The sequence below is a fragment of the Notamacropus eugenii genome, chromosome 1, assembly GCF_028372415.1.
Source record: "Notamacropus eugenii isolate mMacEug1 chromosome 1, mMacEug1.pri_v2, whole genome shotgun sequence".
In the NCBI taxonomy this organism is placed as follows: domain Eukaryota; kingdom Metazoa; phylum Chordata; class Mammalia; order Diprotodontia; family Macropodidae; genus Notamacropus; species Notamacropus eugenii.
The window spans coordinates 327,748,206-327,773,418 of record NC_092872.1 but is presented as its reverse complement, the minus strand read 5'-3'; the positions used below and the strand labels follow the sequence as shown (position 1 = coordinate 327,773,418).

The window sequence follows — 25,213 nt, the reverse complement described above, 5'->3', positions numbered from 1 at the left end:
TATTCATTCCTGAAGGAAATAGCATAGAACTTTGGAAGAAACTCCAGATGCCTTCAGTTCAATTCATTAGATAGTGATTAAGCATTCCTTATAAGCAAGATAGATGCTAGACACTGCGTCCACAAAAGTACATAAGTATAAATAGACATTTAAAGAGGGAGGGAATGTTAATAATTGGGGGAGGGAGGAGTAGGCAGGAGTTCAGAATGTACTCCCTCCTCACCAGCACCCCAGATCTATATTTTTGGAGTGCCGGTTTGGCAGCTATGTGATGAATAAATTAGAGAATGATGAGACTTGGAGGCAAGAAAAGTGGTTAGGAGATCTCCACAGTAGTCCAGGTAAAAGATAATGAGGTCCTGAACCAGAGTAGAGGGTGTAGGACTAAAGAGAAGGGTACTGATACAGATATGTTATAGAAGTTGAATCAATAAGAATCAGTAATTATTGGATATAAGGGCTGAGAACAGGATAACCAGCAGAGATTTGGTGACATAATAGATTGGAATTTCCTAGAGAGAGTATGTCACATATATGTGTATATGTATATGTGTATATATTTATATATATATATATATATATATATATATATATATATATATATATATATATATATATATATGAGAATCATCTACTTATAAATGATCATTGAACTCATTGAAGCCAGAGGGATCATGAATAACAAAGTATATATAGAGAGAAAAAAAATGGAAACAGGACAAAGCCTGGGGTACTGCCCACAGTAGACAGAAGAAGGAGGATGGTTCAGGAAAGGACACAAAGAAAAAGAAGGATCAGATAATTAAAATGAGAACCAACACAGAACATAGAGAAGGAGAATGAATTCCAGCATAAGACTGAGAAAAGTTAAAAGATGAAGCAGTTAAAATGTCACTAGTAATCTTCAAGGGAGCAGTTTTGGTCAAGTGATGGAGTCAGAAGGCAAGATGGCAAAGGAAGTGAAAAAATAGGAGTGTTTTAAAAAAAAAAAAAACCTTTCTTGGAGTTTGACTGTAAATGGATAGAGGAATATAGCTTATAATGATCAAATGCAGGTTTGCTAAGGATGACCTGGCAGGTAGTGGGGAAAGAGCCAGTGACTGAAAGAGAGATTAAAGATGAAAGGCAGAATATTTGGTAGAATCTAAGACCTTTACTTCACCTTATGCAAAACCTGGAATCAGCCATAATAACACTCAAGAAACTCATTCCCACAGCCGTCTTGGGGGAATGAACTGTTGTTCATTAATGAGGGAGAAAAATTTCACAGGCCCTGAAATTAGAATTGGATAATCCAGGCTGAGTATAGGCTTTGTCTTTATTAACTGCTTGTATTACAACTCAGATCACCCATCTGAAAAATAAGACCGTTGTTCCAGATTCTAGGTAAATTTCATCTCTGTCAATACCCATGAACCCCATGATTGTTACCCCCTACTCCATCCCATTAAATAATTCCTGTTTTTTTCCAGGACCTGAGGGGTACCATGACTTTTAGACAAAGTAGGATTTCTGAAAGGATATTATTTTGTCTCCTCTCATCCTTGATATGGATTTGTTTCTGAAGACCTACTTTTTCTCTGTCTCTTCTTGCCTGTGATGAGATGTTCTTTTTATGTTGACTATTTAACCAATATTTCTGAAGGTCCTTGTAAATATTCATTTTGTTTTCTCACTGGCACTCCAGGAGTTTTTTGGTTTGTTTTAATAGTTCTGGGAGTCTTTTCTTGTTACATGAGTTTAGCTTATTAAGGTTTCTTTCATTTGATGAATTTGCAAATCAGGTATCTTGCTCACCTTTGGTTTCTTCAGAAGGTATGAATTAATTTTTCTCTTTCTCTGAGAATCCTTCTTTATTCATTGTTGAGTTCAACTTTGAACGATAGGTTATTTGGGCTCATAAACCAAATTCCATTGCTTTTTGGAATACCAAATTCCACTTCTTCCATTTTTCACAAACAAGCTTTAATCTTATGTAATTTATTCTGTTTTTCCTTGATGTGTGAAAGTCTTCCTCTTTGCTTCCTGAAAAATTTGTATTTTTTAATGTTTTTAAGTTTTGAAATTTTGTTATGAAGTTTTTGGTAAGTTAATTTTAGTTTCCTACCCATGTACATTGTTCTGTGTTTTTCTTTAAATAAGTTTTTTATATCTTTTGTTTTTTATATCACCATAAATATTTTTTTTTAAAGAAAAAAAGGAAAAGTCAGCATAACTGATTAAATCCAGTGGAGCTGATGGGATCATGAATAAAAAAAGTGTTGAGAGAGAAAAATGGGAACCAGGACTGAACCTTGGGGATTGCCCATACTTGGTAGGTCTGAGGCAGCAATGTGGAGGTGGAGGGATGAATGGTGCAGGAAAAAACACAGGGAAAGAGTGGCCAGATAGTTAAAATGAGAATTAAGAGAAAGCAATGTCACAGAACACAAAGGAAAACAGTGTTTACAGCAGTGAATCCAGTCAAGAATAAATCAAGAAAGTCTGAAAATACATGCAGTGAACAACATTTTTGGACCTCCAACCCCTGCAGAGGGGTGAGTTGATATTTCTAATCATTTATCTTCTTTCCATACATGCTTTTTCTTTATAATTTTGGAACATTCGTTTAGGGGGTAGGAGGGTCCTTTCTGTTTACACTGTTGTGGTCATGTATATTTTCTTGGCTTTGCTTACTTCCTCTTTGTCAGTTCATGTAGATCTTAAAAAGCTTCTCTGTATTCATAACATTGATCATTTTTTATAGCACAGTAATACTACATTCAAGTGCCGCCATTTGTTTAGCCTTTTTCTAGTTGATACATAGGCCTATACTTTGTTTCCAGTTCTTTGCTATCACAAAAAGTGCTGCTATAAATATTTTGGTGTATATGGGAATTTTCTTATTATTAAAGTATAAGCCTAGTAATGTAATCTCTAGATCAAAGAACATGGAAATTTAGGAACTTTATTTTATAATTCTAAATTGCTTTCCAAAATGATTGTGCTGATTCACAAACAATACACCAACTAGATTCCCACAACCCCTTCAACATTTGAGCATTCCTATCTTTTGTTATCTTTGTCAAATTAAAACATTGTAAAGTAGAACTTCAGGATTGTTTTGATTTGCCTTTCTCTTATTACTAGTGATTTGGATTTCTTTCATATAATTATTAATAGTTTGCAATTCTCCTTTTGAGAACTGTTTATTTTATATCCTTTGACCAGTCAGTCACCTCTTAGAGAATGGTTTTCAGTCATTTATATTTGTATGCATGTATGTATGTATGTTAATTATTTATATATGTTGGATACCAAACCCTTCTTTAAAAAAATTTTATTTAAATATTTTTTAATAGAAGCTTTTCCATTTCATATGATCAGAGTTTCTTTTCTATCTTTGGTAATTACTTCTCTCCCTTGTTTAGTAAAAAATGAATTGCCTAACCATAGTTGTGAGAGGTATACAATCTTCTTCTCATTTTTTACTAGTATGATCTTTAATATTATGGTCAGATTTAGAGCATTACAGATTTAGAACATTTAGAGCATGTTGTGGAATATAGTTTGGAATATGTGCTGGCAGACTCTTTTCTAGTTTTCCCAGCAGTTTTATTAAATGTGATGTTTTTCTTAGGTAATTTATGTGCCATTTTGTTAAACATTGGATTGATGAATTCTCTTGTTTCTGATTCTCCCTTATGCTGCATTAATCTGCCTTTGTTGTTATTGTTCAGTCATGTCCTACTTTTTGTGGCCCCATTTGGGATTTTCTTGGCAAAGATACTGGAGTGGTTGACTATTTCTCTAATTTTTACAGATGAAAAATAGGGTTAAGTGACTTACCCAGGGTGACACAGCTAGTAAGTATCTGAGGCCAAATTTGAACTCAGGTCTTCCTGTGCCCAGACCTGGCTCTCTGTCTAGGCATCACCTAGCTGTCCTTTCTGTTCTTTAAATGGTTTTGATGACTGCTGCTTTTACCATGGTTTGAAGTCTGGAAATCATAGAACTCCTTTGTCCCTACCTCTTTTCATGATTTCCCTTGATAACCTAGATCTCTGTTTTTCCAAATGAATTTTGTTTTTATTTTATCGAGGTCTGAAAAGTATCCCTTTGAAAATTTGATTGGTATAACATTAAAATCAAATTCATTTTGATAATATTGCCATTTTTACATGAGAACTGAATATTCCTCCAGCTATTTTAAATTGTTATATATTTCTTTAAGAAAAATTTGTAATCAAATATCAGTGAATCTAATCATGGATTTTTTTCACATGTTTTTGTAGGTATATGCTTGATATTTTATGTATTTTGTTGTTATTTGGAATAGGGGCAGCTAGGTGATGCAGGGGCTAAAACAACAAAACTTGAGTTCAGATCCAGCCTCAGACACTTATTAGCTGTGTGAACCTGGGCTAGTCACTTAACCCTGTTTGCCTCATCTGTAAAATGAGCTGGAGAAGGAAATGGCAAACCACTAAAGTATCTTTGTCAAGAACATCCCAAATAAGGTTACAAAGAGTTGGACACAACTGAAATGACTGAACAATAATAACAAAAATTTTTTGGAATGAAATTTCCCTTTTTGTTAATGCTTCTTGGGTTTTGTTTTTATTGTAAAAATCTTGTAGATTATTTTAGAGTTTATTTTGGAGCCTGAAAGTTTGCTGAAGTTGCTAAGAGCCTCATTTAGTATTTTTGATAATTCTCTAGGATTTTTCAAGTATACCCTCAGAATATCACAAAATAGGGATAGTTTTATTTCCTTTTTTACCTGTCTTTATTCTTTTAGTTTCTTTCTTTTGTCTTACTGCTATTGTTAGCATTTCCAGAATTATGTCAGATATCCTAACCACTTTTTATTTGGTCCATTTCTTACTATTTTGACACAGTGAAGGAAAGCTGGTCTTAGAAGTCATCCTAACTTGTAAGAACTTCTCTCAGGATTATCTAGGCAAGTTCTGTGAAGGCTTGTTTTCCCTTTTTTTTTTTTTTTTTTTTTTTGCTTTTCTGTAAGGCATCATAGCTCTTAATCTGTTGTCATCTCCCTCCATAATATTCTTCAAAAGTTAAGTTGCAGAGCTGTTGGACATATATTAGTAGTGGAAATTTGCCCATCTGAGAAGTCCCTACACCAATCAGTTTATAGATCCAGTTTCTCTTCTCCTCTATTTCTTGACTCCCTTGCCAGATGTTTTGTTTATGAGATTATCAGCATGGATGCCATTTAATTCTTCCAGTAGCATCTGTATTCTTAAGTTGTTGATCAAAGATCTCACATTTGTAGTGCCAACAGTTAAATTACTGTTTGCAGAAAGTCTAAAAATTCGACTTCTTAGCACTCCTTACTCCCTGTCCCATTACTTTGGTGTAAAATTGAAGCCTAGTTATTCTTTTCTGTTTTACCTGTTGCCATGACAAAAGAATTCATCCCTAAATGACCAACTTTCTGATGACAAGCCTCTCCAGTGATCTAACCTGGTTTTCAAATGACAGGTACAACTTATTGCCAGAACTATAAGAATCTTTGCTTTTCCATCCACATAAAACTAGCTGGAGCTTTGGTTCTGGTAGCATAGCCTTTGAAGATCCAAGTTCACCTTAATGGCATAATGAGGCATTGAAGTAAGATCTGTTCTGTTGGTAGAGTATCAAAATATATCATTTTGCCAATTTATAATAGATTATATTTTTGTACTTTTATTTAAAAAGAAAATATATTATTTTATTTTTTGTAACACATATAGACCCCTTCTCTAGTCTACAGAATATTGTGAATCTAAAGTTAATATATTTTTAAAGTCGTACAAAGAAATTTAAAGTTAATCATTGTCTACTTTTTAATGTTATTTTTAAATTATTAGAATTGGACTTAGTTGACCTAGAAAAGTGGTAGTTCACATTTAGGACTTCATAAGAAGAGAATGAAAAGAGTTTCAGGAAGAAATTATTTGTAATTTGGGAGCCGTTCGGTTTCATATTCCAATACAGTCTAGTCATCTAGTGTGTGATTTTGTAAAATTTTTATATTACCTTGAATATTCTCTTACACATACTATTCAAGAATACTTGCACTGGTGGATTATTGGTGACGTACTACATGGTTTTCTTTAAAAGATATGAACAAATTTTAATCGCTTAATAGTGTTTGAAGGTGGCTTATTACTTATATTTTATTAAATATCTTAATAATAATCTGGAACTTGGGAATCCCTAATCTAAAATTAACCACAGTTTTGCACCTAATGATCAAGACATATAGGATCACAGATTTAAATTTTCAGGGGACCTCAGAAACGCATTTTATATATGAGGAAACTGAAGCCTGCCCCAGAGGTTTTGCAGCTTGCCCAAGGTCACAAGGATAGTAAGAGTCAGAGGTAGGATTTGAATCCAGGTCCTCTGACCCCAAAGACAGTGCTTTTTCTAATTTTCCACACTCTCTCATTGTGTTTGATTTCTTTGTTATTCTATTTATAATTTAAGTGTAGTTATTTTCATAACAGAGAATTTGCTCTTTCCAGCCCTGAAGGAGGAAATCCCTTTCTGTAGTCATACATTATTTTTTTTTGCACATTTTCAGATTATAAGGCACTGTACTTTGCGTAGGGTTGAAGAATATAGCTTAAACAGCCTAACCTTTTAGGAGCTTAGTTAACAAACATGTAAACAGCTTTCAGAAAGATGCCTAACTGAAAACCTAAAAAAAAGATAGGATTTTTTATGAACTTAGGTCTCTTAATATTTCGGAGTAAAAATCTAAGCTTATAGTATATAATAAGTTTAAAATAAATATTTAAAAATTTAAAAATTCTGTAGTCATAAATCAGTTCTATTTAGGATATATGTTAAATATCACCCTGTATTATAAGAATAATAAACACAATTTATTAAATCAGATTGCTAAGCTTACAAATCTAGTAAGATGACAAGAAAATTCTATTAGGCACAAACCATGTGTTCTAAAGCAAATAAATAAAACGTAGCAGCAGTTTTGCCATAAAATATACTAGAAATTAATACAGTGCTACCTTTGAAAAATTACAACAGCTAATAATTTAATCCTTGGAACAAAATTATTTTTTAAAAGAACTGCCTAAAAATTCAATTAAAAATGTATACTATTGGGTCAATTTTTTTATACCCTATAAAAATGCCAACTAAAATTCCACAGCATAAATTGTGCTATTTATGTTCATTAAGTACAGTTTGAATTTTACCTTAGGAACATCTTCTGTAACTACATATCTAATGTTGTTCACTAAATGAGGACAGTATTGATCGGCATATGCAGCTCAAATCGATCATCCTGACAGCCAAAATTACAGTAATCTGTCAGTATTGACAACTCTTTCAAGTTTTGATACCTCCTCTTCACTTGTCTTGTCTGGCCTCACTTATATTTGAAATATATTTTCTTGTAATTTCTAGTTTTGTGAGGGTAAGTATTTTATATTGCTTTATGTCCCTTGATCCCAATTTATTGGGTTGATTGTACAATTTGAATTGAAATGCAACACTGGGAAGAGGCAGTGGTCTAAGGATTGGATCTAGAAGGTATTGCAGACCTGATTTTCAACCATCATTTACTAGTTACCTGTTGAAAGATTTTTTTACAATGAACAATCTCAAGTCTTCATTTTAAATGCCTTTGATTTTAGCCACTCGGAATTACTGAGCAACCTAAACTTTACTTAAAATTTTATTTTTATTATGTAAGACATGTCAGTTGTGATTTACAAAATAATTAACAGATTAGGTATAAATTGATAGTTTCTATAAAATACCATTTTTAATATTCTTGAACTATTAAGTTTTTTGCTAGTTTGCCCTTTTCTTTAAATATGTAAATTTTTACATGTATAACTATCTGCTAATATACAAAGATCTTATGGGGTTAGGCATTTGTGCCCCAAGTTTAAAATTGTGGCTTTTCTACCAAAGTCAGTATTAATATTTTTCTTTTAACTTATTTTTCGGATTTGATGCTTATTCTTAAATGCTGAATTCGGATTTATCAGATAGATTATCAGAACTCAATGCTAAGTTCTTAAAATATCCAGTTAAAATCAGTCATCTCTGCAAATCACTGTGATTTTCTTAGAGTGCTCATCTCTCCCATGCTAAATAAAATCCAGTGGCTGTCTGTTGTTTCTAAGACCCATTTTACAAGCTCTTCTTTCTGATTTTTAGTCTGATTTTTAAAGACTTTCTCAACCTTATTAAAATTACTCTTTCTCTAACTAAGACTCAGCCACCTTACTGTTCCTCACTCACAGAAGTCTGTCTTCTTTCTCTACCTCTTTGAATTCCTTGTTTCCTTTGAAATTCCACTCAAGTAACACCTTCTGCATGAAGCCTTTCTTGATCCACCAACTGCTAGATCTTTTCCCCCATAAATTTTACTTCATATTCATTATATATTTACATGTCTATTTATGTGCATGTGTCTCTCTTCAGAACGTAGGCCTCTTGGATGCCAGTTCTGTCTTGTGTCATGTCTCCAGTGCCTAACACAGTTCTGGAAAGTAGGCACTTAATAAATACTTTTGTTGATTGATTCTACTGTCCAGATAGACTGAAATATGCACACCAAATTGAAACAAAACTGATTGGTGCTGCTAATGCATTTTGCCATTAATTAGAACACAGATTTGAAACTTCCTTACCAAGGTTTGTCAATATTACTGCCATTTCATCTTACAGGAAAATTTATTTATTTGAGGCCATATATTTTATGTAAATATTACATATTTAGTACAAGTAGTTCACAATTTAAGAAAAAATTGCATTCCAAAAGTTTAGTTGGCCAAATAGTTATCTAGACCTTGAAATAACTTTTTGCTTTTTATAAATGTTAGATTACTAAGCCATTCCATAAAAGCCTTATTTAATGTACCTGAAGTTGTTACTCTGTAGTGCCAACAATGTAGAGAACCAAACTTGTACATATAATTATCTTTGCATGTGGAAATAGATTCAGAGATCCAATTTAGGATGCCAATGACATTTTTTTCTCCACTACCAAAAAAAAAAGAAAACCCAAAATAGAGAGTACAGAAATGAATAAAACAGTTTCCTGGCTTCTGTGCTTCACCATTCACAAAGTTAAACACATTACCTTTTTAGAGTTTCTAAAGGTTTTTGCTCAAATCAAATGGGAAACTGACTGGAAGTAAAAAAGACTTTCTCTTCTATATCACCTTAAATTATTTTTTTTCTACTTATCCCCTTTTTTAAAAAGACAGGTTGCAAAAAGAATTTTCAAGGGGGCATCAGTGAGGGAAACACCATCAATCAACAGTCAATGCCGATTGACTTCTCTTTAAATTATAGTTTTAAAGAATTGCTGGAACACTGAAGAATACAGATCATGATCATATGGATAATATGTATCAGAGGTAGCTGTGCTGTGCTTAGCTGTGCTAAGTTCTGAGGATACAAATAAGGGCAAAAGACAGTCCTCACTCTCAAAGACCTCACAGTCTAACCCTATCATCCTCAGTAATAGGTCATGTCTACCTACTAGTGGTCAAATCATGTCATGTCTACCTTCACAACATGTCATATATATGCCCCTTCTCTCCTCTGACATCACTCTCATCACATCTCATATGGACAGTTACAGTAGCTTGCTGGTTGATCTCCCTTCCTAAGTCGATTTCCCACTCTATCCTCCATCCTCCACTCAGCCATCAAATGATCTTCCTAAAGTGTAGTTCTGACCAGGTCAGCTCCCTGTTAAGTAAACTTCTGCATCTCCCTATTAACTCCAAGATCAAATACATAGTCCTCTCTTTGTTTTTCAAAGCTCTCCATAACCTGGCCCCTTTCCTCCCTTTCCCATCAATACTCTTGACCTGCTTGCAGTTCCTCCAATGCAACACTCCATCTCTCAGTACCAAACATTTTCACTGGCTCTTCCTCATGCCTGGAATGCTCTCCCTCTTCATCTCTACTTTTTGACTTCCCTGGCTTCCGTCAAGGGTCAGCTAATGTTCCACCTTCTGCAAGAAGCCCTTCCTTCTTAATATTAGTGTCTTCCCTCTGAGATCACCTCTTATTTACCCTTTACATATGTTGTTTGTACATGGTTGTTTGCATATTGACTACCTTTTGACAGCGAGCACCTTGACAGCAGGGACTGTTTGGGGTTTTTTGTTGTTTTTTAGCTTTCTTTGTATCTCCAGGGCTTAGCATAATCCCTGGCATAATGTCTGCAGTTAATAAAAGCTAGTTGACTGACTGCATGATAAACAGTAGATAATTTCAGGAAAAAACCTGAAAAAATCCAGGGAAGCCAGGAGATGGAAATAAGTAGCTAACTCTCCACTTTGAAATATTGATAGACTTGAACCCCATATTAAAAAATACCAAAGAATATAAAAAGCATTGGTTCTAGAGGAAATTCTATTCTTAGGTCAAATCGATTTGACAGTATGGTTCCACGTGTCAGTCTAGACAGTTGGATTGTATCACAATGAACCAGCAGGGTGATAAAGAATTCCAGAATTGATAAAATGTAGTTTATCTGCTATGATAAAGCAGTGATTTTCAAATTAAAATATCAAAACCTATATATTACTGCCCTTCTATTTATAAATAAAAATTGGGTCAGAAGTTTATGCCTGTATTAATTCTTTCCTCCCAATATGGTTAAATTAATATGTTCATTAAGATAATAAAACGTCTCTTTTGCAGTTTGTTTTGTTTTTGTGAAAGAAATGGAATAAAAATAGAATTTGAAAGTGCTGCTAGGGAACTGATTTAGACTCATGAAAATGAAATACATAAAATGCAAAATTGAAATTGCTGATCATGTTCTGCCTAAAAATTGTGAGTTTTAGTCCAAGATGATTTTTTTTCTTTTCACACTGCTAAAACAATTGAGACTTTTGATATTCAATTTTTGATAGCTGAACAATGGAAATAGAATTAAGTTATGGGTCAGAAATCTTTTCACTTCTTCCCAAAAGCTTCTCTTCTTAAACACTAGAATACTATTAGAATCCTAACTTCTGCTTGCCAAACCAGTGTTACCACCCATCTGTTCATGCCGATTGTGAAGAAGGGTCAGTTTTCAGGGAAGCCTTGCATTTCACATAAGGTACGTGAAGTGAAATTTCACAAGGGACATGATGAAGCCTGATTCTTGATGATAAACCTTTTGGTGCCATCAGGATTGGCATATGGTCCAGTATGATATGAAAGCTTGGGTTCCCTGGCTTTACTTCTTTGGCGTGGAGTTGACAAAACATGGTTCTTGAGCATTATTTCACTGGACACCAATCATGGGCAGCAGGAACTGCCCATTTAACTCTCTGTGGGAAGGAAGCCCAAACAGCATTCACAATAGTGCCATTGTAGTGCTGCAAACTGCTCTGAACAGCTTGAGAGCGCTGGGGAGGAAGAAGGCTGAGGTTGCTTTACTAATTGCAGCTTAAAATAGAAAAGGGGGCAAAAATAGACATTGGAACTGATGTGTCTACATTTGTTTGTTTAAGAAGAGTTTTTACTTATATTTAAATTGTATCCATTAAAAATGGAAGTAACTTAGCATAATAACCAACCACTTGTAGAAGCTTTATGTTAGGATTTCATTCATCTTTTAGTAGTACATGAAGTTCAAGCAGGATAGAGATTTTAATTTAGGTTTCATACATATGTATGTATGTTTATATGTTATATACATGTATATGATGTATATTTTATCTGGAATTGTGTTTCCTTTACTCTTAATGAAAATCTCATACACAAAACTATGTTAATATATGGAGAATAAGTTAATTTTGAGCATAATAAATTATCAACATATTAATATTAGTAAATATATCTTAAAGATAAACCCATTACCATCTCACAAATATTAAACAATAGATCTTACACTAAATGAAAATGATTCTGTGCATATTGGATTTTGTTTCTTAGCTACTTTGCAAAGTTTTTTTCCATTCCTAAAGCGACATATGCCCATAATGTTTGTATTAATACTGCTACTGGGTTTTTGTTCTCCTCTTGGTCAATTTAATCAGCAAGCAGTTGTAGAGTTGAGTATTAGTCTTTCTCTTACTGAGAACCAGTGCTGTATTGTGGTTTTTTTTAATGGTGACTTTCTGTATGCCCAGGGAGTCTGGCCCTGCAGTCATACTGTAGATATTTACATAGAGGATTTCTAAGTTAGGCTAAGTAGTTGATTAATGTGTGTCATGATAAAAGAACAGGGAAGGATTTTTAAAGGAAACTTTCTGTTCTATTCCAAACAAGGGGAGGAGGGGCAAAGGAAGAAGAGGAGGAATCTGTACTGAACAGATACTTGTGTAATATTTAGTAATCTTTGGTTTTATTAAAATTACTGGTATTACATCTCCTTTTAAATGATTTAGTGAATGTGCCTCACAACTGCATTTCAGAAATAGTAATTCATTAAATGACCATTCTTCCTCTTGCTGCAGAATAGTAGATTATATTTAAGTCAAGATTAATGGATAGATTTTGATGTTAAAGGCCAATCTCTAAATCTATCATTCCCTGGAGGCATATAGTGCATTACTTTAAAGCAGTGTGCTGCTTATCTTAGATACTATGACACTGTCTTAAATGACAGTTTGCTGTACTTTGTTACTGCTTGCTCTTGGTAATAAAATCATTTTTTTTTTGTTTCCTGATAATTATGGTATTAAAACAATCTTAATCAAATTAGTGTGCAATTAGGTTAGTGATAGTTTGTAAGTAATTGTATACTGTAAATTTTATTTTTCCTATTTGCAGTCTTCTGACAGGATTTTGAATTTTAATATTAAATCCCAATAGATTTAGTTTCTTGAACGTTAGGTCTTCGAAATTTTTACTGAAAAGGAGTACAGTATTATTATTTTTCATTTCATAAGATGTTTTCTCTATTAAGAAAAATTTTGCTGTTAATGTTTATAAAAGAACTTATTGAGTCCTCTTATAATTATTCTGTCACTCCAAATTTCAGGAATACCTTTTAAAATAAATAGTGTTAAGTTAGAGTGCGGGGTTTTCTTTTTACTGCAGATTAGTTGAAATCCAAATTAGTTTTTTCTTCTGGTTGTATTATTTCGTTACACATATGAAAGTTCATGCATATTTCTAATAATTGCAGTTATTTTAATTTTCAGGAATTATTAAAAATATTCATAAAAGCAGCTAGGCTTTTCAGAATCATTAGGCTTGATTTCAGACACTAAATATTAAGGTTACTTTTTTAAAATTAACATTAATCTCAATAGAAAAGATAATGCTTAATTTACTTAAAATGTTCATTTAATAATTGAGTGATTTAAAACAGTTAAGTCAAAATTTTATCCACCTTCAGCTTGCATTAATGGGGCTGTGCTCTTACTGCCTTAGCACCTGTTACAGATTTGAGTCATCTGGCAGTCCATGGGACTTGGAGTACCAGGTGTCCTGCCTCTCTCTTAATTGAGATGCAGTGTAAACAATATAGATTTAGCAGTGTGGTTAAAAGGATAGATTCAAGCCTAGCTTTGTTTTCTCTGACAAATTACAGCTTTTCCTTAATGATAGACATGGTTAGATCCTGAAGAATTTCATAATAACAGGATATTTTAAAGTTATGGAAAAAGATGAATCATTTATCCAGTCGTCAGTCCTTTCATAGCAGCAGCAGCAGCAGTGGCACTGGCAATAGCTGTCTCAGGAGTAGTACTAGCAGTGTCTAAAACATACAGTATTAATGACAGAGAAGATTTGTGTTTCTCTTTGTTCTGTGAATTATACGTATGGCTACCCACATGAGAAAGCACACTCTTCTTTCTAGGCATCAATGAGAAATTAACTTCTGTAAAAAGTAGTGATTTCCTCTTCTTCCTAGTTCCTAATTAATAAAGTATTGAGGTTATAGTAATTCAATAAATCGGAAGTACTCTCTAATCCATCCAGTACTTATTGAGTCTCTGTTTAAGAAAAGTTACTTATCTGCAGTACTGGCTTGTAGTACAATAGATGTAGCACACACACATACATAGAATTTTAAGCTTTACCGCAGTAAGACTTTTTGAACACTCTGTATGTAGGTGTATAATTCTTACTTTTCTTTGTTTTCCATGCCTTTTGAATAGTGCTATCACCACATAATTCTTATAAAGACGTCAAGGCCTCTTAAAAAAATCAGTATGCCCCAAATGTGAAATGTTCACTTTACAGAAATGATCACCTAATAATATATAAATAAAAATAATAACACAATAAGGATTTTTAACTAGGGATAAGGTATTCCAAGATCTAAGCTAACACATAGTATTAATATTTTGGCCATATTGAGACAACTAAAGTGTCTAGTTACCATTATTTCCCCATGAAACACTGAGAACTGAATTTCCTATACCTGTGCCTATACTTGTTCCAGTTCTATGTGTTACAAATCAAAAATCAAAATGAAAGTAACATTAGAACATGGAAATCTGCATTTATTAGCAGGGCATTCAGAGATTAGGCTGAGTCTGCAATGCAGTAGTATTGTTTTTTAAATGTCATATATACTAATCTCACTATAAAACGATTCAGTGCCAAAAGTTATTTCCTAAATATGCATATCTCATTTGATTAATAAATATGTATTTATATGCACTGGAAAGAATATTCATTATCGTATGCTACAGAACTATCGTCAGGTTTCGTTCTATAAATCATTAAGATCAAACCTTGCCTATTTGAGAAATGATACTGTAGAACTTCATAATTAGAGTATAACAATATCCACAGTAATGGGAAAACAACGTTGAAAGACTTAAGAATTGTGATCATTGTAATATCCAATGTGAGTTCAAAGGAGTAATGGTGAAAAATGCCTCCAACTCTGTGGTAGAAAAGTGGTGTGGACTAAGGTATAGAATGAGGCATACTTTATCAGACATTGCCTGAGTCTTAATTTGTTTTGTTTGATAGTCCTAATTTTTACCAAATAATGTTCTTTTAGCCTGGGAGTAGTCAGGAAGTGATCATTATATCAAATACTAAGAGGCATCACTAAAATATTTTTAAAAAATATTTTAAAGGAAGGCCAAAATAGAAAAAACAAAAATAGATTATAACTACCAATATAAATAACATGTTAAGTACTCATATTTTTTTCTTCAAATGGAAAACCTATTTGAGGAAATTAGAGAGAGATAGGAGGGAAAACTATAATTAATACTGTGGATGTTGCATCCATTTTGAAAAACATTTGGAAGCAAAAGCTTTACCAATGCAGATAATAGAAAATGAACATCAGTACATTTTCCCTGTCTTCCTTCTCACTCTCTTCTAAATGTGAGGCAGCATGTTGCAGTGAAAAGTGTAAGAATTTTTAAAAACCTGGATTAAAAACCCCTCTCTGAGCATTACTACCTGTGTGGTGTTGGTTAAGTCACATAACTTTCCCCAGCCACAGTTTCCTCATCTGTAAAAGGAAGGGGTTGAACTCGCTGGCCTTTGAGGTCACTCACAGTAGCAGATAAGGAGTTCTTAATCTTTTTGTGTCAAGGACCCCTTTGGCAGTCTATTGAAGCCTACAGACTGCTTCTCAGAGTCAAGGTTTTAAATGCATAAAATAGAATACATAGTATTATAAAGAAATCCAATTTTGTTGAAATACAGTTACCAAAATATTTTTTTAAAATTCAACATCAGGTTAAGAACCTCTGTTCTCTCTAAGGTACCCGATACTATGAAATATCTTATTCCCATGATCACTTAAAAAATGGGAGAAGAGCAAACTTTTTTGTATTGAGGCCTTTTAATTTCAGCAGCAGCAACAATAGTAGTAGCTTATAAAGCACACAGTATTAATGACAAAGAGGATTTGTGTTTCTGTTTGTTCAGTGAATTCTTTGACTCTGTTCTTTGATCTCCAGTTTGTTTTTTGCTCACTATGTACTACAGTTTCAAAGATCATGTCTGTTTGACTGGCAGTGGCCTTCTGTAATTAAACATCTTGATTCTTTTTTGTCAAAACCTGAGTATTTATGTTTCTTAGAAATAATTTTTGAGGATACCATCTACTCATTTCAAACTGTTTTAAATATTATTAAAACTCTACTTCTTGTCTTGAGCTGTTCTGTAAAATTATTGCCTCAGTGTTTGTGTTTTATATTTAACAATTTATCAGTGTAATTTCAGTATTTTCCTTCTATTTACATAATGTTTAAAGCCTTTGTATAAAAATGCAAAGCAAAAACATCTACCAAAAATGACTTTGAAATGACTTGCATCTGATTTTTGTCTTTTGGCTTTTCTTCAGAGATTCTTCCTCCTCCTAACCTATCAACTTCTTAGATAGGTAGGATCAGTCATGTCTACATAGAGAACAATATTGGGGTTTTTTTGGTTAAGAAGTCCTTTATCTTAAGAATCACATACATTCCAAAACAATTTATATAAGTAATTCAATATATTTATATAGCTATATATTTATAGCACATTTATATAAGTAAATTTAAATTGAATTGTGCTATAAGTCTTGGAAACATGTCTCTAAAGAAAAACAACACATTATATCTCTTAAAGGGAGAATTCTGATTTCAAAGGAAAAACAATACATCAACAAAAATTTGTGCTAGGCTGTCACCAGCTGTCTTTATATTTTAAAAAAAAAACAGATTTGGTGTATTTATTTCACTATTTCTGCTTAGGAAAATAATGTCTCTGTGATCAAATGAAAAGTCCTCGGTTTATTATCTACATCCCTTCATTACCTGACCCCTTCCTACCTTTCCAGGCTTCTTACTCTTTAGTCCCTAACGCACATTCTTTGATCTAGCTTCCCTGGGCTACTTGCTGTTCCTCCCAAATGACTGGTCTCCCTGTCTTTTTACTGATTATCTCCCATTCCTGGTATGCCACCCTTATTCATCTCTTACTTTCCTTTCAAGTCTAAGCTTAGATCCCACCTTCTGTGGGAGATGTTTTCTGGTCCCCTCCATTGGGTAGTACCTTGCATTCTGGAATTCCCTCCCTTCAATTCTATGTCTACTTCATTATTTACATGTTGTCTCCTTGTCACCCCTTTTAGAATGCGAGCCCCATGAGGCCAGGGATTGTTTTTTACCTTTCTACGTACCCTGAAATGCTTTTCAGTTCAGGTCATTTTATTTTCTCTTAATCTGGCCTCTCCTCCACTTAGACACAGGCCTTTATTGACTTTTACTTTCCAAAGACCATAAAAAAGAAATCTTTATTTGGGTTCAAGAAAATAATTCTTTGTATTTTTCTGCATGTGTATTTCCTTATATATGTAAGTGTTGTTTCCACTGACAGAATGTGAGCTCCTTGAGAAGAGAGACTTTCATTTTTTTTCTTTGTATCCTCAGCACTAAGCACAGTGCCTAGCACATAGACCCTTAATAAAATATTTGTTTTGTAAATTGGTTGGATAGTAGCAAGACACATAACTTCCCCAAAAGTAAACTCTACCAAAATCAACTGCAGCCTCAATTTGGGAAAGAGTAAATTGCTTCTTTTTTTGGGGGGGTGGAGGGAGAGGATAGATTAAAGGTATACATAATGCTTCCCCATGTGAGTCCCTAAACTATAATTCAATTATGCTGAATCTTCATGGTTTTCTAATTATGAAGACCTACTCAGAATTTTAAAGCTTAACTTAATTTGGAAACTTAAGGAGTTATTTATTAATGAATTTATTTTATAGGTGTTACTTTACCTTTGGAAATCAGCACTCTTCTCTTAGAGATATAATATTTTATCTGTGTGTGTGTGTGTGTGTGTGTATTATGGGGGGGGGGGGGGGGGGCGGTGTAATTTCCAGGTTAGAAACTTCTGTGGTAGGTAGGGAAGATAACAGTGCATACTGTGTAAAGGATAAAAGATTATTCAGGGGCAAACAGTACTAACCTAATGACAGAAATGTCAAAATTAGCCCTAACTTTGTGATAACTTCTTTTTGACAATATTATAGTAAAGAGTCATGCTTCAGGTAAGAGTTGAACATCATATCCTCTCAGGTCCCTTCCTCTAGGATTTTTATAATATACTAATTTCAGGAAGAAACTAAGTGGCATAGTGAATCTAATATTGGACTAAGAGTCTGGAAGACCTGAGTTTGAATATTGCCTCAGATGTTTACTAGCTGTGGGATCCTGGACAAGTCACTTAATTTCCATCAGCCCCAGTCTCTTCATTTGTAATTCGAGGCTAATTATAGCACCTATTGTACAAGGTTGTTGAGAGGTTCAAATCAAATGAGATATGCATTTTGTAAATCTTAAAGTGATATATAAATGTTAACTATTATTTTTGCTTTTTTAAATTCAAAGACCCTACCTTTTTTGTTAAGAAAATATAACATTAAAACCTGCATTCAAGAAGGTAAAAATGATTGCATCTCTAAACTGTTATTGATAACTTACTGCTGCACCAGGTTGATGCATAGAATGGATGGAGCAAGCTTCTCTTCCAATTCCCCATTCCAAAAGTTAATTTAATATTTTATACTCCAATAAAGGTCATCAGATATCAAACTGATAAGAAAAGATAATTTGACTTTATTTGATCACTGCCTGGTACAATACAAAATGTTACTATAAATTTGGCCATACAGTTAATCTCATGTCAAGTCTGCCCAATGGAAAAAGCTGTGTGACACAGGGCAAGCTACTTACCTTCTCAGTGCCCTAATCAACTTTTTAAGGTGATATATGTGGCAGAGAAGATCATAACCTGCACTGGTAGAATGAGTTTTCTCTTCCAGGAGTTCCCTCTATCAGTGAAACCAAAGGTCAGTCCCTATCCCCTATTTGACATGTATTCTAATAACATATCTTAATTTCTATTTATACAAGATATTTTATTGAGAATTTGCACATAAAGCAAAAGTGTTTCTAAGTTCTAGAATACCTAAACCACAACCTGGGACATGGAGCAAAATAACCAAGTATACTTACCATTGTGCTTCAGTTTATTTATAAAGTTAAGGCTAGATCATCTCTAAGGCCCCTTCTGCCTTCAGATGAATTGAGGCCATATATTCTACTTGTCGCCATTTTTTTTAAAGTTATTGTGTTGGTTCCCTATGTTGAATTTATAGGGAACTCTAAACAAAAATAACATAGGATGAGCAGTCACAGATAAGTGGTGGTCTGCATCATTGGTGGGATTGTATTAGTTAAGAGAGTTCCACAGAACTGTCTTAACATGAAAAGTCGGTTTTGTATAACAAGAAGAGCACTAAACAAGGAGGTGAAGTTGTTGAGTCATGTCTGACTCTTTGTTACCACCTAGACCATACTGTCTATGGAGCTTTCTTGGCAGAGATACTAGAGTGGTTTGCCATTGCCTTCTCCAATGGAATAAGGCAAGCAGAGGTTGATTTGCCCAGGGTCACGCAGCTAGTAAATGTCTAAGACCGGATTTGAATTCAGGTCTTCCCCAGTGCTCTTTCCACTGAGTTTAATCCTGCATTTCCCCTAAAGTTATTAGCAACATGATCTTGAACATATCACTTCACTTCTTGAAAATTTGCCTAAATCCTCTAAGTTTATTTCCTGATATATAAAATGGCAATAGTACTACCTGATATACTTCACAGGATTGTTGTAAGCATCAGTTGATACCCAAACATGCAGAAGTACTTCAGAGTCAGTAAGACTGGCCTAAATAAATGTAAAATTGTATCAGCATTATTGTAGAAGTACATTCTCATGGGGAAGAAATCATTGACACCAGGATTTTTAAAAATTACACTTTAGAATCTTAATATTCATTTCATAGGCATGATACCTGTCAGTTCTTTTTGTTTTCATGCTACCATATAGTCCTCAAAATAAAGTCTGGCCACATGTTGTTTTCAGATTTAAAAATTCAAATTTAATTTTAAAGCCAATGTGCTCTTGAATGTTTTTACAATCCACTGGCAATGCCAGATAATAAAATTCACTAAGTTAAATTTGTATAGATAGATAACTTTTCACACCTCAGGCTGCCATAGGTTATAGATACTATGTTGTACTAATCTAGGAAATCATTGGTGAAGAGAATAAAGGAATTACATCTCTTAAAATGGACCAACCTTGTTTTGAGTCTTCATTAGGATGTAACAAAGTATACGTTTTATTATAGATGGCTTAGATAAATATTTGCTGCTAATTAGAGTTTTATAGTGCCACTTCACATACAAGGGAAGTCCAAAGTAGCTCTGCACCTACATAAAGATGCAACAATCAACGGTACTTATAAATAGAAACAAATACATTTCTTATTGAAAATCACCAACTGTTTGTATGCAACCTCTGATATTTGAAAATACTTGAACCAAAGGTAAAAAAAAGTACCATTTTTAGCACCGATGCAACCTGCATTATGGGTAAACTATAGTACAGAAAAGTCATACTAGGACTTACATGAAGGTAAACTCTAGTTTCTTTACTGCCAAAGATGCATTGTTTACATAATGATATTGCTATAAATAGTTACATTAAAACACCAAATCAAACTGTTTATTAATATTTCTAATTCTAAATTGAATCTTGCAGAATGCAGGTCAGGTTAAAATTGCTGTAGCTTTTGTGTTATTATAGAAGATATTTGCTTCCCTTATTTTTAGAATAGTAATACCCTTTTCTACTTTTCTGCTTTTCCTGCAAGTAGAACTGGGGTGGATTAGTGGATAATTGCATTGCTGTGATTGTAGCACCTGTGTTATTTCTTTTGATTGACTAGTTCAGTATTAAGGATTCCTACCAGCTGAAAGTCTTTACCATTTTACCCAATGGTTTTGTTTTTTGTTGTCTTTTTTGTCATGAATTGCCTTTGATTTAAAACAAAAACCTTCCTAGATGTTCATAAATTACAACTTTGAACATTTTCTTAAATTTCTATTGATTGGTTTGCCTTTCACCTTTTTATCAATTTAGCCCTTCCACTTCTTTACTTTTCTATGTCAGTGGCTACATCCACTCACAGTAGGGGTACAGCTTGAGTTTTCCTGTTGTTGTTAGCCATTGAGCTTGTGTGTGCCATTCAATTTATAGGTACTAATAACTCTTCCTTAGAGAGCAGCCTTTCTAAGGAATAAGTGTCTAGGTGATGTAGGAATTAACTATTTCAGATTATAGTTACAATTCAGATGCTAACAACACTGTTTGGAATTTTTACCATCATCTCAACACAGAAAGTGACTTGTTTGTGGGCTCTGGAGCATGGTTTATAGTGCCTAAAGCTGTATCTCTTTAATTCATATTTGAAAGGGGGAAACATATAAATAAAATGGATATTTACTGTTCAACTTTAACAAATCCTAATCTACATATAATTTAACTTTAAAAAGGTAAGGGTTTTCTTGAAGTAGCTATTTGCAGTATTTACTAACCAGAAAGTTTCCATTTGAGTTCAATACAACAAACATGTCTGTTGAAAATTAGGGATAAAATCTATATAAATGCTAGCTCTAATAATAGGGGCTGGACCTATGATGTCATTGATATTAGGGAATTCCCTGTTTGGGAAACTCTATCTACCAGTGCAGATCTGCATCTTCTCCACAGCTTATAGTCTTAGGAGAACCTGAGAAGTTAAGTCAAGTGACTAGCATATGCCTGAAGCAGAACTTTATCTCTTGTTTTCTTGGCTCTGAAGCTGACTCTCCCTCTCTACCACATTATACTGCCTCTCAGACTGACAATTCATTTTAAAGTTGTCTTTTAAAAAGTGACCCATACATGATGAGTGCTACATGATTCATTTTCTTTTCAAGTAGTTAAGACTTGGCAGCATTCATGCAGTAACTGAACTTTTTTGTGATGTTAAAGTACAGTTTGCTTCAATCAGAAAGAGTTTGTCTGTTATTTTCTATAAAACAAAAATGTTTTCCATGTTTTAAGTCTAGCTTTGGCACTTCTTTAAGCTTTCCACAGATCTTCTCCCTTTGTGTCATAAAAATGTGTATTGCCTTCCATCTGCCATACTTGATTATTCCTTTTCTTGTTGGGATAGGCTTTACATTTGGGGGTGTACTTGCTCCAGATGTATTGAGGCTTGCTTTAGTTCTGCCTAATTTGTGTATAAGCTTTAAATATAATAAGATAAACTAAAAGGTTTCATTTATAGCCTTCTGAAAGTAGAGCATTTTAAAAGCAGGTAGGTGTCTCCACCCTACTTTTCATGAAGCATTTTACCCATTCAAGCAGACTTTTAAAAACAGCTTGTTTTGATAGCAGACTGTTCTCCTGTGGGCCTTCAGCCTTTGCTTCCTGGCAGCACCTTTGGTGCGAAAAGAGAGTGATCAATTGGGAGACTATCAGTGCCAGCATGCATAGAGTGATAAGTTAACACACCACTGGGAATTTCTAGGGCCCACCAAGATACTTCACTTCTAATGTGCTAACAAGCTCATTTTTCTACCTCTTGCCTCTTCAGTTATTTTTTTTTTCTCAGAAGAGCTTAGAAGTTGAGTGCATCAGGCATAATGAAAAGCTCTGTAGGAGGGAGAAGCAATAACCCCATTTTTCCCTTTTCAGCCAAATAGAAAATTAGTTTCTGGTAATACACAAAGGCCAGTATTTTTTGTACAAGGGGCACTGCTGTGAATCAAAGGACTCTATTAACTGCAGAAAATTCAGCAGCTGTGAATCTCCCCCAATGAAAAAAGTACTTTCCAACAAGTTGGGAGATATGTAGTATTATTTAGATTGAACCATCAGTGTCATTCTCTTCCAGTTATTAACCATATATTTTAAACTGTTATATTATTTTCCTGTGTTAAGATTTAATTGTATCATCCAGTCATAAAATCCTTATTATTCAGCATTTTATACTGTGCCTTGTCCTATTACTATTACTACTACTACTATTACTACCAACCATTGCAAAAATAGGATTCTCTTAAAGTTCCATCATCCCAGTAGTCAGAATTCAAAATAATAGAAATTCTAATTATTTTAATATTTGTTATATGAAATAATATGAAATATCACACCAGCTTCACTCTACTTTCTTCTCATTTGAAGGGAAACAGACATCAGTCAGAACTTATTAAGGTCAAGTGCAAGATGAATATGTAGTCTTTTGTATTTATCCTATGCCTTTTTTTTTCTTTTTTGAAATTATTAGCCTCCATAAACAGCTAACACAGTTTTCCATTGAGTTCCTACTTCTATTTCAAAATTAACATTTTTACTCTTGGTCATTACTAGAAGTTAGCATGATCACCAAAATTGAAAATATTTAAATTGGTTATCATCAAAGAAAGAAAGTACTAAGATGCTTTAATTTTTGTTGGAAAAATTCACTGTGACAGACTAGTAGGATCATTTTTATTATCCTTCGTGCTTATTTAAATGTTTTATATAAAGCCTGCCTCTGTACACATCATACAGCAAGACAACTTTTAGAGTTGTAGGAGAAAGGTTAACTGATTTCTCAGTTCAGGAACTATACGACATGAAATCAGCGTGCTAGTTTTTCCTGATAATTGTATGGTGCTGCCTGCTGTTCTACATTTTGACAGCCATTTCCATAGTTGCTTTCATGAACAACAGAAATATTCTCTCCCTTTCTTGCCCTTTCTGTGCTAACAGCACAATCAGGCCTGCTGAAATAGGAAGCCTGGAGTGGATTGTTCAGAAGCAACACTTCAAGATACTGGTCTCTTGTCAATAATATCAGGGAGGAGAATGTGGTGAAAGGGAAGTATGGTATTTTTCTGTCAGTTTCAGTGCCCTGCAGATATTTTGTTAGCCAGTGTTTAGGGATCCTGTATACTTTGCAAATATTCCTGCTTGTCTCAGTGTTGTAATTGACTATTTTTTCCTGACATAAAGATTTAGCTGTGTATGTATCTTAACTGTTTGCAGTTTAGAGATTATGGCAGTATTAGTATTTCATTGAAAATGTAAAAAGTTAATGAGGCAGAAAAACACATTTTTTAAGTATGCAAAAATTTGTTCACAATAAGTCTTTACAAGCAAAAGTTAAACTTTTGGACACACTATTTTAAGCAGTATTATAAAACTTAATGTACTACTTTTCAAATTCAACTTAACCATTTCAGTCTAATTTTAAAATCGGAGTAAGTCCAGTTTCACCAGAAATCATTTGAATTGTTTTTCAGATTTGTCATATCTTTAATTATTTGGGTTGTCTGATATTGTAATTGTTTAGTAATATGTGCCTTTCCTTTTATGTTAGTGTGATGAAAACTAATAGGTTAAGAACTATGCCTTTAATCCCAGAAAAGCCATAATTTTTGATGTGTGAATGGTCTGAAAATTTTAGAATAGGCTTGGCCATGAATACTGTATTTATTACTTAAGAGAAATATATTAGCATTAACAGTAGTCCACATGGGCATTATCTATTTAAATAAGCTGCATTAAAATCCATCCTTAACTAGAGGAAAATAGCTATGAAGAGAGAGCACGGTACCTGCAATCAATTGTCCAGCACCACCTAGAGCCAACCACATTTGAGGATTTTGCTGCACAAGTTTTCTCTCCAGCTCCGTATCATCACTCAACATCTGATACAGGTAAGAACACTAAAAACTATGGTCCTCTCTTGGAATTCATTGGAATTTGAAATGCAGTACCCTTTTTCCAAAACCAATAAAGATAATTGAAAACTTTATTTTGCCTGAAATAAATGACAGTCACCAAAAATACATGAGTAATACATATTACAATATTGGCCTTTAGATTTGACTTATGAATTTGAATACCTTGAAACTAAAGATAAATGGCTAGAGGGAAATTAAACTAGAAACACTGGTGTTCATTTTACAATTCACTAATATAGCAGAAAAGTTTTGTGATAGTTCCAAGTTTCTAAAATTATTTCATAATGCAGCTGCTTTAAATAGCTCATCAGTCTTGTATAGTAGTCCAAGCACCATACTTCTGTTGAACTAATAGAGAAACAGTGTATTTTATGAAATAAGATTTTTTTTTAAAAAGAAACATAATTTGAGCATGTAATTTCACATAACTTATAGAGGGTCAAATTTGGTAGTCCAAAAAAAAATTCAGTTATTATTCTGTGTATTTTTTCAATTCATAAAGCCAAAAATAAAACTAGCCTTAGCTTAGAAGTATTCAGTTTAGGGTTTTTTTAATATTAAAGTGTAAGAGGGTACTGCATTTTCCACAATTAACTGTTTTTAAAGAAATCAATATGAAAACAAATAACTCATCAATAACAGGCCACATCCTGTTCTGATAATACTTTGTACTCCTTATGATTGTTTCATTTA

General features: G+C 33.5%; 1 protein-coding gene and 1 pseudogene across 2 annotated transcripts in view; one reads left to right on the top strand and one right to left on the bottom strand.

Moving 5' to 3' along the window:
• The window catches only part of RALGAPA1 (Ral GTPase activating protein catalytic subunit alpha 1), a 325,621-nt gene that overhangs the window by 287,702 nt on the left and 12,706 nt on the right, over window positions 1-25,213 (top strand). For both annotated transcript variants that reach the window (XM_072629732.1, XM_072629733.1), the window contains one exon: window positions 24,369-24,493. In XM_072629732.1, coding sequence (XP_072485833.1) covers window positions 24,369-24,493 — 125 coding nt within the window. The remainder of the gene's footprint in view (window positions 1-24,368; window positions 24,494-25,213) is intronic.
• LOC140521924 (U2 spliceosomal RNA) lies at window positions 18,378-18,552 on the bottom strand (annotated as a pseudogene).